Consider the following 17,111-nt stretch of genomic DNA (forward strand, 5'->3'; position numbering starts at 1 on the left):
GTGGCTGCGTGTTATTGCGGGTAAAGGTTTGCAATAGCACGGCCGTGTTATGATCCGAATTCGGGGCGTGACACTTACCATTCCCAAGTTAGTTAAAGGTTACACATGGAACTATAGTTGCAAATAATATTTCCTGTACTGCTCCAAACTGCCTGTTCGGAATGTTCCATACCATACTAGGTCAGCACTGATAGGAAAATATCAATCGATTTGGTACAGGTCTCATACCAATCCGTACCAATCGAAACCAATCTGTACCATCAGTATCGCTTTGAATCAGAAATCTAAATTATAATTGTATTGGGTGTGTAAGATCAAACCACTACATGTGATCCAAAACATGTCAAGCTGAATTATAATGATCTCCTTCTTTCTCTTCCACCAGAAATCTAAATTAAATATGAATTTTTTCATGATGGTCGACAAGCGAAAAAATTCACGCTTTCATGGATCATATATTGATGCTGAAAGGAAAAATAATAATAGATGGACCTAGGGATTTAACGTTAAAATTCTCTACCAATACAAAACCAAAGGAAAAAATTGTCTTTCAAGAAGTCAGTAAAGTGGAAGTCATGAGATTTGCAATTAAGAGAGAAAAGATAAAAAAAAATAAGTAAAAGTTATGATCATATTATTGGAAAACCGATGGTTCTTGAAGTGTTCAACTAAAGAAAGGAAGCAAAAAACGGGCCGGAGAGCTAGAATTCTTGAAAAGGGGAAGAAAAGAAGGCACCAGTGCTTTGGAGCACGATGCAAGGGTACAAAGCTGGCTTCAAACATTGCCCTCCTCCTCTTTATTCTCCTCAGCCCCACTTTGTCTGCTCAATTCTTTCTCTAGTTTCATGAGGACAAGGCTGCGAATGGGTTAAAACGGCCAGCAAGACTCAACTATTTTCTGTAAAGATTACTTTGAGGAAAATATTTGCAACTTCCTAGTTTAATGACAATTTTTATTGGTCCTTGAGTAACAAACTTAGCACGAGAGTCGTTGACTTTACTTACACTCGGCAAGTTTGAAAGACTTTGCTTTACAAAGATAAAGTCAAGAAAAGTTACCTGAAGATTCTTGATTCAGTAGCAAACAATTTTTAAATCACTAGATTACAAGCTTCACGCCAAGTCGGCAAAAGTCTTTGGCAAGCCACACGACTTTTGGTAAGTTTGACGAGGCAAGTTTGGTGCATAATTCGGCTTCCCAATATAGGCGAACTCACTACTAGACCTTCTCCAATCCTTCCCATAATGGCTAGATTTAGTAAACCTCCTAGATCACGTACGTAACCATCCCAAAATTTGGCACGCTCTATGTGTCACGCCCCGAGCCCGAGGCGCGGCAGATGCCACACGCCCGCACGGCGGGCCGCACAAGCGTGCAAGGCAGCAGATCATATCGGAGCAATCACAGATGTTCAAAACTTATTTAAGGATAATCACAGATGCTTAAAATTGACATAAATAATTAAAGTCATTCAAAAGCAATCTTATAAAATTCCAAAATAACATTTGCTAACATAATTCAAATGTCCAAACTAAACTAACTAAAATGCCAATAACTGAAAAATCATCGGAAAATCTAACGCACTCCTCAATCCCGTGAGATCAAACCTCTGGATCTGAAAAATGGAGAAAACAGAATAATGAGCTACACTAGCCCAGTAAGCAACAAAATACCCCAGAGTGGGGTCAAAACATATCAGATCAAAATGCAAAATAATGACTGGGAATAAATCACAAATAATATCATTTTTCTCTTTTCAAAACTTATTACCATTTTTACAAAACTCTGATATCATAATCTCAACATAATAGGCTACGGCCACGTACCCCAGTGGCATGGTTGCACAAAGTGCCAAATCCACTATTTTTATCCACCGATGGCAGCCGGTGTAGCACAAAAGTGCCAAATCCACTATATTTACCCACCGATGGCAACCGGTGTCCAGAAACCACTATTTTAATCACCGGTGGCACGGTGTCGAAACTGGTTCCTCACAGATTACAAGTCGACAGGTCCAACGTATAATCTCCAATGGCGGGGCCAGAACAGAGCAGAACAGATCATAGCCATGCTGAGACTATATATATATGGAAACAGATTTCATAAATTGCCGAGTCATAGTCTACGGATTTCAGAGCATATAACATAATTATCAAATGAAATTTAATATGCCAGACCCATTTTACTAAATACAAAACATATTTCAAAATTTATTCCACTAATAATTATTTTAGAAAAATGTACTTTGAAGTATTAAGTTACTTACCTCTTCTCGCTTAGCCCCTACTTCAGATAGGCGGATCAGGTTCACCTGTTTAAATTTAATTAATTCTTTGTTAATTTTAGAGCTAAGCAGAACTAAAAAATAATAATAATACTATTGTACATGGCCCAACAGGGCCCAGAATTGGCCCATAATGGGCATGGCCCGATAGGGCCCATATCGGACACGGCCCAATGGGCCCGCATAGACTCGGCCTAATAGGGCCCCCAAGGTTGGCTTCTAATTGGTTCATTTATGCAATAAAATTTATTGCGGGGACTAATACTTAATTACAGGATGCTGTTCTATAATAAAACTTGAGTAAAGGAACCAAACAACATATTTGAGGACCTTTACGTAATAAATCTTTCTTATAGGGATCCATCATAAATTACAGAAGACCCTTTTTATGAAATAATATACTATCAGGGCTTAATTGCAAAATTCCATTTATTGGCTAAACAGGTTCCAGGTTTCGGGTCGGGTTTCGGATTTTTGGATTTCTGATTTCGGATTTTGGGTTTTTTTTTTAACCAGGCCCAAGTTGGGCCCACAGTGAACCGGGCCCAAGTCAGGCCCCCGGTGAACAAGGCCCATGCTTGGCCCTGTTCGGCTCGTAGGGGCCTTCTTCCTCCCCAAAACCCCACGGACAGGGAAGGGAGAGGAGGAAGAAGGAACATTGGGGGGAAGGAAGAGGGCCGGCATGATGGCCGGCCTGGGTGGCCGGAGGCCATCCCTCGGTCGATGGCCGGCCGACTGCGGTGGCGGCCGGTGGCCGCTGCGGTGGCCGGCGTCAAAAGAGTAACCGAGAATGATCTCGGTTTGGGGCCAAAATAAAGAAAATATGACATGATTGATCTTAGATTCAAAGGCTGGAGGGAGCTTACCGGCGGTGGCAGAGGCGGTGGGAGGAAGATCTCGACCGCGGGAGCCTCAATCCGATAGCAAGCGGCGGCGGCGACAACACTTTCCGAAGGAGAAGTGATCCAGAAACAGGGGAGGCTCGGGTGGTGGTGGTGGATGGCCGAGGCGGCTCACCGGCGACTTGGGAAGCTGGAGCAGATGAAGGAGAGGGAGAGGATAGGGAGGAGAGGAAGAAGAGGGGGCTTGGAGGTGACCGATTGAGGAGAAAATGAGGGTTTTTATCAACCCCCTCGTAACGGCTCTCCGCCGCGAAAATCACGGCGGTCGAGCGAAATCCACGGCCGTGGTTGGCTGCGGATTGACCGGAGGGGGGGTGCCGCGGGATACCCGCGGCACCCTTGCCCTGTTTTTTCCCGGAGAGGATCGCCATTGCGATCCTCTGTTCCGGCTCTTCCCAAAAGAAGAACGGGACTGAAGTCGGCAGCCGACTTCAGCTCATATCTTACACTATGTAAAGAATATTATTTGTTTAACTAAAACTCATTGGCGATGTTTCAACTAGTTGTGCAAGCTTTTGCCAAGACATGTATATTTTCAGTTTTTTTGGAACATACCCTTGCAAATATAGCTTATTATATTATTTATCCTTCAAAAATCACTATTTACAGACATACTCTGGAAAAACATAGATCTTCACAATATTAGTTAAAGTATTAGAATTTTCAAGGATATCACTGCATAAGGGTAAAAGTGTGTATTTATGCTTGAAATAATTATTTTTAACACTGTTGGTCAAAAATCTAAATGGGGGGTGTAATTGCAAATGAGGGATATATGTGCGGATATTGATTGTTGAGGAACAAATACGCAATGAGCCATATTTATAGGTGTATTTTTGCAAAAAAAATATATATATACTTTCCATATAAAAGAAAAACAAAAATTTCTTTGATGAGTGCCAACTAGCCCTAGCATGTTGTGTGCCGAGACTAGCTCATACATATTCGGCACTCTAAGTTCCAGCTAATCAATCCTGGTACTCTGCATGTCGAGACTAGCTCGTATTTTACGAAAACTTAGCATCGAAGTTCTAGCAAGTCCACACATGTAACATGCCAAAAATAGTTCATATTTGACATGAAAAAGGTAAGATGAGTTCTAACTAGTCCCAATACGTGACATGATGAGACTAGTTCATATTAATTTGACATTCCAACTAATATTCAAATTTGTCTCGATCGTTTGGACTCCATATGTTAATTTTTTCGAATGAAACTTTTAACTCAATGATTAGCTAAATTTCATCAAAAGTTATTTCATTTATCATTTGCATTACTGCAGTTACAGAGTAGGATAGCATTATAGAGACCTTCAGTCAATCATGATCTCTGTTGATACAAGTGATTGATGTTTTCCAAGAAGCAGTTACTTCATCGCCCGTCCAAACAGGGGACTGCAGGGATGACCGTACCGCGTGTCTTTCCATGTGCGTTCAAGCAGAAGGCTGTTGCTGGCCTTGCAGGGTCTGCAGATGTGATATTTACATTCGCCAATGTAATGCCTGTGCAAGCTGTGCTTTCGCTGCACCTTAGAACAATGGCTTCATTGTCAGCTGATGAACCTGCAACTCCGTCAAACTGCACATTGCTCACTTGAACGGCCGACGTCTTCATCACCATCGAATGCAACCAAGAAAAACAAGCTAAGTGATAAATTAGAAAAATTTGTACAGCCACCAGAAACCAAGATATGAAGTTATATTGCAACTATCTTGTTTTTTCCAATCATTTTGATGCAAGGAGTGCTACACCCATGCACACCTTGAGATGTGAAGCATCTACATGCATTGCATTAACTATTTTTCTTCATACATGCTCTTCTGTGTGGTCGATGCAAAAATAAGGCATCGTTGCAACTCACCAAGCAGGAGGTGATGTCATGTTCATATTGATTGCTGCATTGCTACATTATTGAAAAGGTGGACGTTTTACCTTGTTGGCACAGTTGTTGCGATGCTCGCAATAATATTGATCTATTATTATGGGCCTCCTCGCCGAAAACATAGTGAGATTCTTAAACGATATACCTTTTGCATAACCACGTCCACCCTGGCAGGAAGGAACTGAGTTAGTAGGGGGAAAAACTAAACTTTCGTACAAATATTGTAGAAGGACAAAAAGTACTATTCTAAGAACCAACTGCACTTAATTTCAGATGATTGGCATCTCTTCAGCAGAGAGATCCAGTCCGCAAATACACAATGCTTATTAATTTTTTACTATGAGAACAAATCCACATTGAGAGTTTACCTGCCATGTCTTTATTCTTGCACCATTGGTAGTCTGGTAGAAATTACAGGAGGAAACATGAATTTGCTCCACTTGTGCTATGGAGCCATTTCTACCCAAGCTTCCAATACTAGAAACAAGCAAGAAAACGAGGCTCGTTAGTTAAGACATGCTCTCAAAAAGAGTTAAGACATGTCAGGATGATACAGTCAGGTTCAACATGCCATCACTTATTTTTCAGAATTTTCAAAAAAAGATAGAGAGACCTATATTCCATGCTGCAGTTACCTAGCAAGATTGCAGATATTTGGAGATGCATCATTCAAGATTCAAACCTAGAACTTCCGATTACTAAGCACAAATGTATGATCGCCGAGGCACGTCCCGATTCATAGTTGTCATGACATTGCAAAGGCATAAGCATAGTGTTTTGATATAAAAGCTCAGACAAACAGTGTTTAATTTCCTCCGATTTTATAAGTTATTCAATTTATTTACATTTTGAAAACCATATTATAATATGCTGATCATCCGATTCGGATTTTGTTTTTACAATAAGCATTTTGTTTCCCATTTCATCGATCAACATAATGAGTGGTGGTTTTCATGGTCTCTTCACATATTTTCTCTCCATGACATTGCCTATGTGAAATGCTGCGACAAGCGGCGAAAACAAACCTTATGCCATGGCCTGGACCACAGTCTATCCAACTGACATTTAGGTTGTAAGTGCCGCTTCCAATGGATATGCAATCATCTCCTGTAGTCATAGAAAAACAGACACCAGCTTAGAGTCTAAAATTTCTGATGTTTCTAATATAGATTGTTTCTGTAGATCGTATTATTTGCAACAAACAGTCGTAATTTATAGTGAAGAGGAGATTACCTGTACCGATGGTAGAATGAGTGATTTGCACCTCCTGGCTTCTTTCGATGTGCACGCCATCTGTGTTTGGACTATCTGCAGGAGCTGATATGCGGAGCTTGGTAAGATTGGCACCAACAGTGTCGTGTACGGTTACATGCATCATGGGACTGTTCTTGAAACTTAAGCCTGACAGCTGGACGTGCATGCAATTTCCAATATTGAAGGCCTACATAAAACAAGTTTTATCATCTCCTGATGAATATAACAACTTCAGATCAAATCACATCTTCATGCGAGCACCGAGAACATGCTAGCTCTAGCTGCTCTTGTTTTGTTTCGTTTGGTTTTGTTATGACTCGGCGGCGGCGGCAACCATCTATTTATCGGATATTCTCAGAATTCTTTTGCAAACATGATGCATCAATCTTTAAACCTGAATGCATCACAAGAAGTAGGTTTGGCATATCAAGATTAGCAGCATCTCATGCTTCCTTCTATGGGTTGTTATATATGGAGGTTCCATATATACAATGAGATATTGCTCGCCCAGATGCTTGAGATATTTCATAATAATATTATCCATTTAAGTTTTATGATTGTCTTGGCTACTATCTAAGGTAAAAGAAAGTCTTGGCAATGACATGTTAGTAATAAACAGAATATACTTTGACCAACAGATCAACCAATATAACTGTTGCCATAATTGTGTTTAAGAAGTCATCAAAAGAAAATGATTCTACGAAGAATATATATAGATGTTAAATAAATTACCAGTAACAGTTGTAGGAATGAAATGTTCAATGTTTTTGACATAAAAATTGATTTGGCCATTGGAAACACAGAGATTAGTTAAATGGCTAATAATATAATCTCCAAAGCAAAATTCCAGGAATCATAGCTACCATTATATGCCATGCATACATGTTTATTTGTAGGAAGTTAACAGCACTCACCATGGGCGCTGTTGCACATTGCTGCGATAGAAAAGGAACAAAAAGAAACAATGAGCACAATTGATTGTCGAACAAAAGTAGTGGAATTTTGAAGTGAAATATATTCAAGCGAGAAGAGAAAATGACAACCTTCTGAGCTATACAATGCCACCAAATGGCACCTTGACCATCAATCACGCCCGATCCAGCGATGGTTAGACCCTTAATGAACATAAAGTTGATCCAGTGTACTTTGTTTAATATCCAAGTTTTATTGGGTGCCAAGATAGTTCCATCAATCTACATTCCAGGTCCCAAACAAATATATTAGAAATTCATCAGTACACCTGCCAAAGTCATTTCCGAATTTTTTTTTAGAGCACGAATCTCCTACGATGCACAATTTACACTGCAAAATGCTATATAGCACTCGGTGCACTCTATCAAAAGATGGATGGCTATCAAACAAGGCAGTCTTATATATGCAGTGCCTTGTAAAGAAAAATTCTAATTAGAAACTATATTTCCAACTCTATAATAGAGGATTATAAGTCAGTCGCATATCTTCTTAGGCCCCAACAAATCTATTGTCTTAAAATGAGGACATGTCTAGATACCAAACATCATATCCAACTTGTAATTATTTTCCAATAGTTGAGAACTAAGAACATTGGAGCAATACTAAGCACACATGTTTCATGTCCATAAATAATTCTTCTGCCACATGGCATGGGGGATTGGTCTAACTTACAATATTTGGTGCAATACATGGGGGAGAGGTTTGCTAATTACCGATGCAATATTAGCGCACATAAAGGACAATTCAAACCTATTTTCTTAGGGCTGTTAAATTTAAGAAATTATAAAGACCGAAAGCAATCGAAACATTGGTTCCCCCATCCTCAAATTCTTAAATTCGAACCATCTAAAATGTGACTTCTTCTCATTATTTTCAAAATCTAGAAATAAGGAAATCGAGCAGCCTGCATAGTTATGCTCTACCTTCAAACCTCCCCATTTCATCAACCCATCTCTTCAGTCCGGCATATTGTACGTATAATATTAGCAATACTACATACTTTTAATCGATAATTTCATAACTAATGCAAGAAATAGTACCTGTACATGGATAGAAGATTTGCAAGGCCCCTTGAAGGACACTGCACTTAGCAAGAATGTCTTCCCCGCAGGTACAAGGACGGACGTCCCAGCTTTAGAATCCGTGCATGCCGCATTCCATGCAGCCATGAATGCCTGCTTGGTAAGAGATACCATGAATACGTTATCCATATTATATCATGTAGCGCATTCGTTAACTAAATGTGGTTTTTTTGGATGGACGGTACGTGTGGCGTTGTTAGCTAATCTTGCCATATATAGCTTATTTTGCACTTAGGTGGATGAGAAGATGCATCCTTCTTTTTTCTTTTTTTTTTTTTTTTTTTTTTTTTTTTTTTTTTTTTTTTGCTAATGAAAAGGGATAGGGGGGAGGAAGGGACAAGCCCACCCCCGCGTAGCAGCTCCCACTGGGCCCCCGCCCCGCCAGGAGAATGTTCGATGTGGGCAGAAATAGCCGTGTGTTGAACACCCCGATCGGTTTTACTCAGAAGATGCATCCTTGCAAGTTGCGAAACAGACGACCAAAAATGGTCTGATGAACGTAGGAACCTTTTTGCCACTGTGAAACATATGCTGCTGTCATGCTATCAACAAGCCGAGCGAGCAGCTAAAAGAGTTCACGTCAGCAAAATCACATTGGTCTCCATGCATGTCCCCTAGAGACAAGAAAACGCTCCAAGATTTTCTTCTATATAGGGTCATTTGTCATATTCTGTCTTGAACTACGTGCATCCTTCACACATCTAAATCATTTCGTGTTTGCACGTGTTGAGAGAGAGAGAGACAGGGAGAGATTAGAAGTTCTACCTGGGTGTCATCCGTTCTGCCATCTCCTTTGGCTCCGTAGCCTGTAACGTTGTAAGTTGGACCTGACAAGACCCCAATAGCAAGTGAAGCAAAAACGAGAACGAGGAAAACGTTTGCAACTCCCTACAAATATATACAGAGATTATATCAAAAAAGAGACAAACGAACAAAGACGCGACTTGTTTAAGCGATATTGGAATCGAGATAAAATATAAAAACAAAATTATCAGCTCCATCACCATGCTATCCTTGGTTTAGTGGTACGTGACAAGTTGTACAAAGTTCCTCGAGAGTATACTCAGCCCATAAAAATGAATGAGAGCCCGTCCATTTTATAGAGATCTGGTTCATTGTACACGTCCTCTATCCTAATAAGAAAATTGTTATATAGTGCCCAAAAAAAAATGAAATTAATTGTTATATGGTCATATACACTGATTTTTTTTTTCCTTATATGGTGCAAATTCAAGGGAAGAGTGATTGCTTCCCAAAACTCTTGACCCGAATACTATGACGTTACAATATCATTTATTTTTCTACTAATATCGTTTAATGATGTATATTAATTTCTATCCCTTTTCTTATTATGTATCGCACAATGGTCATTTACTAGCATATAATACACAGCAATCCTTTTAATAACAAGTGGTATAATATTATAATGAATGCAGTATGATATTTTTGTTAGTTTAAGAAATAATATGCTTACTTATCAATTACGTTATTTATTTTTATCTTTATTTTATATCATAGTTATGGATAGTTAATTATATCAATATATTATTGCCAAAAATAGCTTTTGTCTTGAAAGTTTGAGTTAATTATATAAAACTCATGAGTAAGAAATGTAAATCTTGCCATAATAATAATGACAACAACAATAACGATGATGATGACAATGATCATTATGAAAACAAACAAAATTAAGAAGATAATGAAAAGTAGACAATTTATATGTTTAAACAGTTCTTACCATAATAATAATGGCAACAACAATGATGATGACAATGACAATGATCATTATAAAAGCAAACAAAATTAAGAAGATCATGAAAAGTGGAAACTTTATATCTTTAAACAGTTCTTACCATAATAATAATGACAACAACAATAATGATGATAATTACAATGATCATTATGAAAACAAACAAAATTAAGAATATAATGAAAGGTGAAAAATTTATATCTTTAAATAGTTTTTACTATAATAATAATGACAACAACAATAATGATGATGATTACAATGATCATTATAAAAACAAACAAAATTAAGAAGATAATGAAAGGTGAAAAATTTATATGTTTAAACGGTTCTTACCAGAATAATAATGACAACAACAATAATGATGATGATGACAATGATCATTATAAAAACAAACAAAATTAAAAAGATAATGAAAAGTAGAAAATTTATATCTTTAATTAGTTGGCTAGCAAATCAAATTAGCGAAGCCATTAAACCAATAGAAGAGAGAAGGAAATAGTTACCCTACCAAACACTACTTTGCCACTCGTTTGGTTCATGGGAAGAGGAGAGGAAAAGTATAGTCAACTAAAAAATAGAAAAATAGCTCATATTTGGTTGGAATTTTCAAATGAGAGAGATAGAGAAGTAGCTTTATCATGGAAATAAGGTTTCCACATTTCATGAGAAAAAATCTATATGAGATATGGAAAAATTTAATTCTCACCGGCTAGAAATTGGGATTTTTTTTCTAGAAGTGCTCTTTAGCTTTTAGATAGAATAGAATTAGGTTTTTTCTTTTATTAAGGGTATAATAGGTATTTTACATAACTTTTTCAGAAAAATAAATGCTCAACCAAATATCAGCCAATATGTAATGTGTTATTTTTTTATAGCCAACCAAACATGCGAAGACTACTTTTCCAGCATCATAGATTTCCAAATTTGCTCGACTTATCTGTCATCAGTTCATGAATCACGAAAAATTCAAAGCTCTCCCGTTAGTTGTTAACTGTTGCCATTCCAAAAAGTTATTAAAAAACAAATAATTAAATAATTAATGTGATGCGATGCGCCACCCATGCCCATACTCATCTCTTGGTACAGTCGCTCATGAGCTCTTCTGACTCCCTCCCTCTATCTATGTTTCTCTCACTCTCACTCCATTGCAACGGTTGCCACGTCATTCAAAAAAAAAAGAAGAAAAGTTACTAATTAATTATTGGGACCCATTCCCATCTGGGGCTCCCTCCCATTGGACCTCCACTCCATTTGATCCATTGGGCGACTCTTTGTTTCTATTTATTTCTGTAGTGTTTGTACTTATCAACACATACTAGGTGTTTATTCTAGGAGGTTTGTGTTTATTTTGGAATAGTTATTGCTTATTTATAAAAAGCTTTTGTTTATTTCTGAAGGGAAATACAGGAAGGTAGTGAGTATCCATGCAGTTTTTTGTTTCTTGCTCGCTAGTTTTTGTTTACTCTAAGAAGGTTTATATTTATTTTGGACCACTTATTATTGACTTCCTTCAAACTCTACATTTATCCATCAATGTTGGTGTTTACTGTGCTTGAGCCTTAACCTGATTGAGGGAGGGCACTCGAATTTTATTTATTTATATGGTGTTTGCATTATTGTTGCAGACTAGATGTATATCCTAAGAGGTTCATGTTTTTTTTTGCGTAGTTAGTATTTATTTTTGAGGAGTTTGTATTTATTTATGGAGGGGAATGTAGGAAGGTAGCAAGCATTTGTGCGGTTTTCTATTTATCGTTCACCTATTTTTATTTACTCTAAGGATGTTTTTTTAATTTTTGACTACATAGTGTTTACTACCTCCAAACTTTGTGTTTATCCTCCAACATCATTGTTTATTGTGAGCGAACCCTAACCTAACCAATGGTGGACAGTAGAGTTTCTACTTATCTCTACAATATTTGTATTTATTGCGAAAAACTAGGTATTTATCCTGAAAGGTTTGTGTTTATTCTGGAGTAGGCATCCATTGGAGGGGAGAGAGCCCGAGATGGGCATGGGTCTCAATAATTAATGATATCTTTTTTTGACTGTTGTTATAATGGAGAGAGAGAGAGAGAAAGAGCTTTGGAGTGGCATCATTAATTATTCAATTTGGTAGCTGCTGATGAACGCATCATATCTTGTCGCATTAATTAATTATTTTTTTTAATTTTTGGAATGACAGCAGTCAACAACTGGCAGGGGAGTTTTGGATTTCTCATGGTTTATGTCAAATGGATGATAGATAGGTTGATTGGATTTGGTGCTTACTACACTTAAGTGTAACATAGTCAATCTCTCGTTCTCTATATATAAAGAGAGAGGGAGTAGGGCTTGGCTATACTTGGATGGATGTCCACTCAGATCCTATCATATTTATATCGGATAATAGAGTTTCCATATCAATAATTCGAATCATTGGATATGATTTACTACCTCTAAGCTGCTTACACACCAAAAATTATATAATTTTAAAGCCCTTAGCTTACGTATCAAGTAATCAAAAGCACGTATAATTTAATTTTATTTAGACTGTCTAATTTTTTAACAGCACATAGGTGCTTCAAATAATATGAATTTTAGTATGTAAGTAATTCAGAAGGGTAGATCATATCCAATAGCTTGAATAATAGATGTGATCTTAGTGTCTAGTGTAGACTTGATCGAGTTTGAATAGAGATCCACTTAAGTGTAGCAAAGTGTGTGTGTGTGTGTGTATTTTTATTGCGATCTAGGTTTATTCCCTTGTCACTCGAAGCGAATTACGATAGAGGGATAGAAAGAGGGTGGAGACAATGGTGGAGAAGGTAAGCAAAGGGAGGAAGGAGCAGGTGGTGACAAGGGCGTACACCATCTATCTCCACAAACACCTTTCGGGATAGTTACACCTCCCCCCTCCCCCCCACCCCCCCACCCCCCCCCCAAAAAAAAAACTCTTTGGACAACTCTTAGCCTTTTATTAATTTTTTTGATCTCCAAATTTCGGTATCATCTTTATTGATTCATTTATCTCAAATATCTGCTATCGATAGCAAACTTGATTCAAGCAGTAATGAGGTATTACAACATGATTACGGTGCATTTTAATTTTAAATTTTAAATATTTAAATTTAAATTTGAAATGCACCAGAAATGATAATCATGTTGGCATATCTGACCATCAACTCTCCATACCAAGGCTCAAATAATGTGCAAATTTGAAATGGTGAAGGTGTGATCATCAAACACATTAGATCTTCTCATACCACCACTTTATCTCATAAATGACTCTACACGATACATGGATACCACAGCTACTTACCACATTACTATTGAACTCGAAATTTTAAGCCATCATGCTATACACAAGCATCTAAAGTTTCAGTAACATGCTGCTATGGATACTGAATTCACCACTCTCCAACACATTGGTACATGGTATCTCTCGTTCCATTTCTGTCCAATATGAATGTTGTAGGCTATAAGTGGTTGTATTATCTCAAGCAAAACCCTAATGGTTCCATCAATAAGTACAAGGCGTGTCTTGTTGCAAAAGGTTTTCATCAACAACCAAGAGTAGATTTCATTCAGACTTTTAGTTTTGTGGTGAGGCAAAATACTATTCATATCATGTTAACTTTGGCCCTCACCTTCAATTGTTCTCTTTGCCAACTCGATGTTAACAGTGCCTTCCTTCATGGAGATCTTCAAGAAGATATGTACATGGCACAACCACCTGACTATGTGGATCCATGGTGGCCCACACATGTTTACCACATGCATAAGTCTATTTAAAGTCTTCGATGGGCCCCTAAAGCATGGTATGAGAAAATTACTTCAAAACTTCTTAAGTTGGGTTTCTTCACATTCCGGTGTGAAACATCACTCTTCATTCGTCATGAGGGTCCCCACTCCATTTTTCTTCTCCTCTATGTTAATGATATTATTATCACTGGTAATAGCCCCACTTACATCTCTACTCTCATTACCAGGTTAAGCTTGCATTTCAAAATGAAATGCCTTGGACCCTTAACTTATTTCCTTAGTATTGAGATCCATCACCTTCATCATGGCCTTCAGCTTTCTCAAATTAAATATGCTCTTGACCTACTTAAATGGACTAAAATGCTTAGATATAAACCTATCAGCTCTCCAGCCGCTTCAACCAAGTTAGGCCACACCACTAGTCCCTTACTATCTGACCCAATCCACTAGCGCAGTGTTGGTGATGATTTGCAATGCATTTCCCTCACTAAGCCCGAGCTCTCCTTTGTAGTGAACTAATTTACCCAACACATACAATCCCCAACTGAAGACCATTGGATTGTTGTCAAATGCATCTTGTGTTACCTAAAAGCTACTCTCTCTCATGGGCTTTTCTTACAGCCTAGTCCCATTAAACTTGAAGCTTATAGTAATGCTGATTGGGTTAGCTACCCCATTGATCCTCGCTCAACAAGTGGTGGTTATCTTTGTCTTAAGTTTCTTGGTTTGTTACCGGATCATCTATGGAGATTGAATATTGAAGCTTGGTCCTCACAGCTGTTGAAATCACATAGATTTGCTTTCTCTTGGGTGAACTTTGCCTTCCACTCTAGACCACCCCTCTCGTTTGGTGTGATAGTGTTTCTGTCGTTTCCATCACATTCAATCCAATTTTTCATTGTTGCACTAAGCATATTAAGCTAGACTATCACTTTGTCCATGAAAAAGTGGCCCATAAAGAACTAGACATATTTTTACCAATGATCAAGTGGCTGACATCTTCACTAAAGGTCTATATCCTATCCGCCTACGCTATTAGCAAGGCAACCTCAACGTTTACGCTCGCCCATTAACTTGAGAGGGATGATAGCAGATTTGATCATTACTATTTTTGGTACATTTGAAATATGAATTTGAATTTCAAATATTAGTCATTGATAGCAGACTTGATTCATGCAATTGTGAAATATGCCACAATGATTACCATTAATGGTGCATTTCAAATTTGAATTTGAATTTTAAACATCATCAATGCAATCATCTTCCTTCAATCTTGGGATATGCAAAATTACCATTTCTATTGTATGTTAAATTTGAATCTAAAATTTGTAATTTAAACACAAATCAATTGGGTCAAACTTTCTATCTGTATTCTCTACAAATTCAATACAATTCAACGGTGGTAAACGCGACCATTATTCTCATTCTCAAAAATTTTCTGTTCTTTCTCAAAAATCTTCTTTTCTTTCTGGTCAATATTTGTGTAGAGATTGCACCTACTATCAATGTTTATGGGGATTTCTTATGATCACTATTGTGCCATTTATGTTTGTGATGATCTTCTGAAAAATATGAGCTCTCTCTCTTTCTCTCTCATCTTTGAGACACAGAAGCACACTGTATGAGCATAATTGTCTTCACCACCTCCCTCTCTCTCTCTCTCACGCACCTTTGAGACAGAAGCACACTTTTGCTTTTTGTTTTGTCTTTGTGAGCAAGCATTCTCAATTGTTTTATGAAAACCAGCATATCCGAACTGCAAACAAAATCTGATCCAATGGTACAAACCCTTCATTCTTGGTTTTATTGGAGATGTCAAAGGGAGAAAACTTTGTAGACCTGATCCTCTTTTGCTGATTTAAACCCTTGCTGTTGTTTTAGGCTGGCTTCTCGCAATATTATTTCTGAGGAGCACTTTCAGGAAGATGGCCCCCAAAGCCATGAAGGAGATTAGGAAGTTTGCACAGAAAGGAATGGATACATCAGATGTGAGAGTCGATGTGAAGCATAACAAGCACATCTGGAGTAGAGTGATTCGAAGCCTGCCAAGGCATGTGCATGTGAGAATCGCCCGCAAGAGGAATCAAGAGGAGGATGCCAAAGAAGAGCTCTACTCATTGGTCACGGTTGCAGAGGTTCCCCCATAGGGGTTTAAGGGGCTGGGAGGAGGCCGACTAAACTATCTTCCTTTGTTAATGTTGGTAAATGGTTGTACAAAGTCATTCATTGGAGATGTGATTAGTTTAGAATATTGACTGTTGGATCCAAATTCACTATTATGTCCAAATTTAGCGTAGTAAACTTTACAAAACAACAGTTTAATAATCTACCTGAATGGGCTAGAGGAGTGCATCTCCTCTCTAACTTAAAAAACCACCGACTCCCTTCAACTCGCATGATCTTTTTTCCTTTCCATCTATGTGTTACATGTGTATCATATATGTATTGTGAGATACGTTCAATTTAGAATATCTTGATCGAGGTACAAAAGTAAAACATGTTTTATATATCAATCAAACACTATAACATTACTGGAAGCCTTTTACTGGCAGCTCATCAAGAAGGCTGGAAGCCTTTTAGCAAGTTTTCTAGGATCGGTTGTGCAGAAAGGTCGGTTATGTCCGCTCAACTATACGAAGTGGAATGATATGTCGCCTTTGTATAAAGTTGAGCTTCTTAGAGTTATAGAGGTAAATAATTGAATTTGATATTGTATGTTAATTTGATTACTATCATAATTATAATTTTGATTTAACATTATTATAACATTCTTTATTTTAGTGTAGAGCAAGTTTGTACTCCCTCTAGACAGCCATGACTAGGTGCTAAAGTTTCTCAACCGCAAATGGAAAGAATAAAAGGAGAGTTGAAGACGGACTACAAGGGCGAGGGTATGACAGAGAAGGACATTGCTCATAATTGTCCTCCTGATGTATACGCTCATCAGTAGAGGGAACTTGTTCACTATTAGTTTTTCGAGAGATGACAGGTTGTGTATACTCTCTCAATACCTTATATTGTACTTATTATTAATATAGATTGCAAATATATACATCAAATATATTCATTGGTAGAGCTGCACAAGCATCTCAGGCATTTTCTCACACATTAGGCTCGAAAAGTTATGCAAGGCATAAAAATGAATTCATAAGTTTTTTTGAAACTCTTCTATCATATATTACGTATCATGAATGATATATATAGCTTGTCAATATACTTTTTATTGTAGATGAAAAAGCA

At 37.7% G+C, this 17,111-nt stretch overlaps 1 protein-coding gene across 1 annotated transcript; it reads right to left on the reverse strand.

Annotated features, from left to right (window-relative positions):
• Positions 1 to 4,515: 4,515 nt before the first annotated feature.
• On the reverse strand, positions 4,516 to 15,666 carry LOC103705435 (polygalacturonase ADPG1-like). The gene is made up of 10 exons (XM_039124640.1): positions 15,541 to 15,666; positions 9,143 to 9,265; positions 8,336 to 8,470; positions 7,367 to 7,516; positions 7,238 to 7,258; positions 6,303 to 6,510; positions 6,095 to 6,176; positions 5,438 to 5,546; positions 5,120 to 5,236; positions 4,516 to 4,795 (listed from the first exon to the last, which is right to left on the reverse strand). Exons 1-10 carry the CDS (start codon positions 15,664 to 15,666, stop codon positions 4,559 to 4,561), a joined length of 1,308 nt encoding a protein of 435 aa, XP_038980568.1. The 3' UTR covers positions 4,516 to 4,558.
• Between the last annotated feature and the right edge of the window lie 1,445 nt (positions 15,667 to 17,111).

The sequence above is a fragment of the Phoenix dactylifera genome, chromosome 1 (assembly GCF_009389715.1).
Source record: "Phoenix dactylifera cultivar Barhee BC4 chromosome 1, palm_55x_up_171113_PBpolish2nd_filt_p, whole genome shotgun sequence".
Classification (NCBI taxonomy): domain Eukaryota; kingdom Viridiplantae; phylum Streptophyta; class Magnoliopsida; order Arecales; family Arecaceae; genus Phoenix; species Phoenix dactylifera.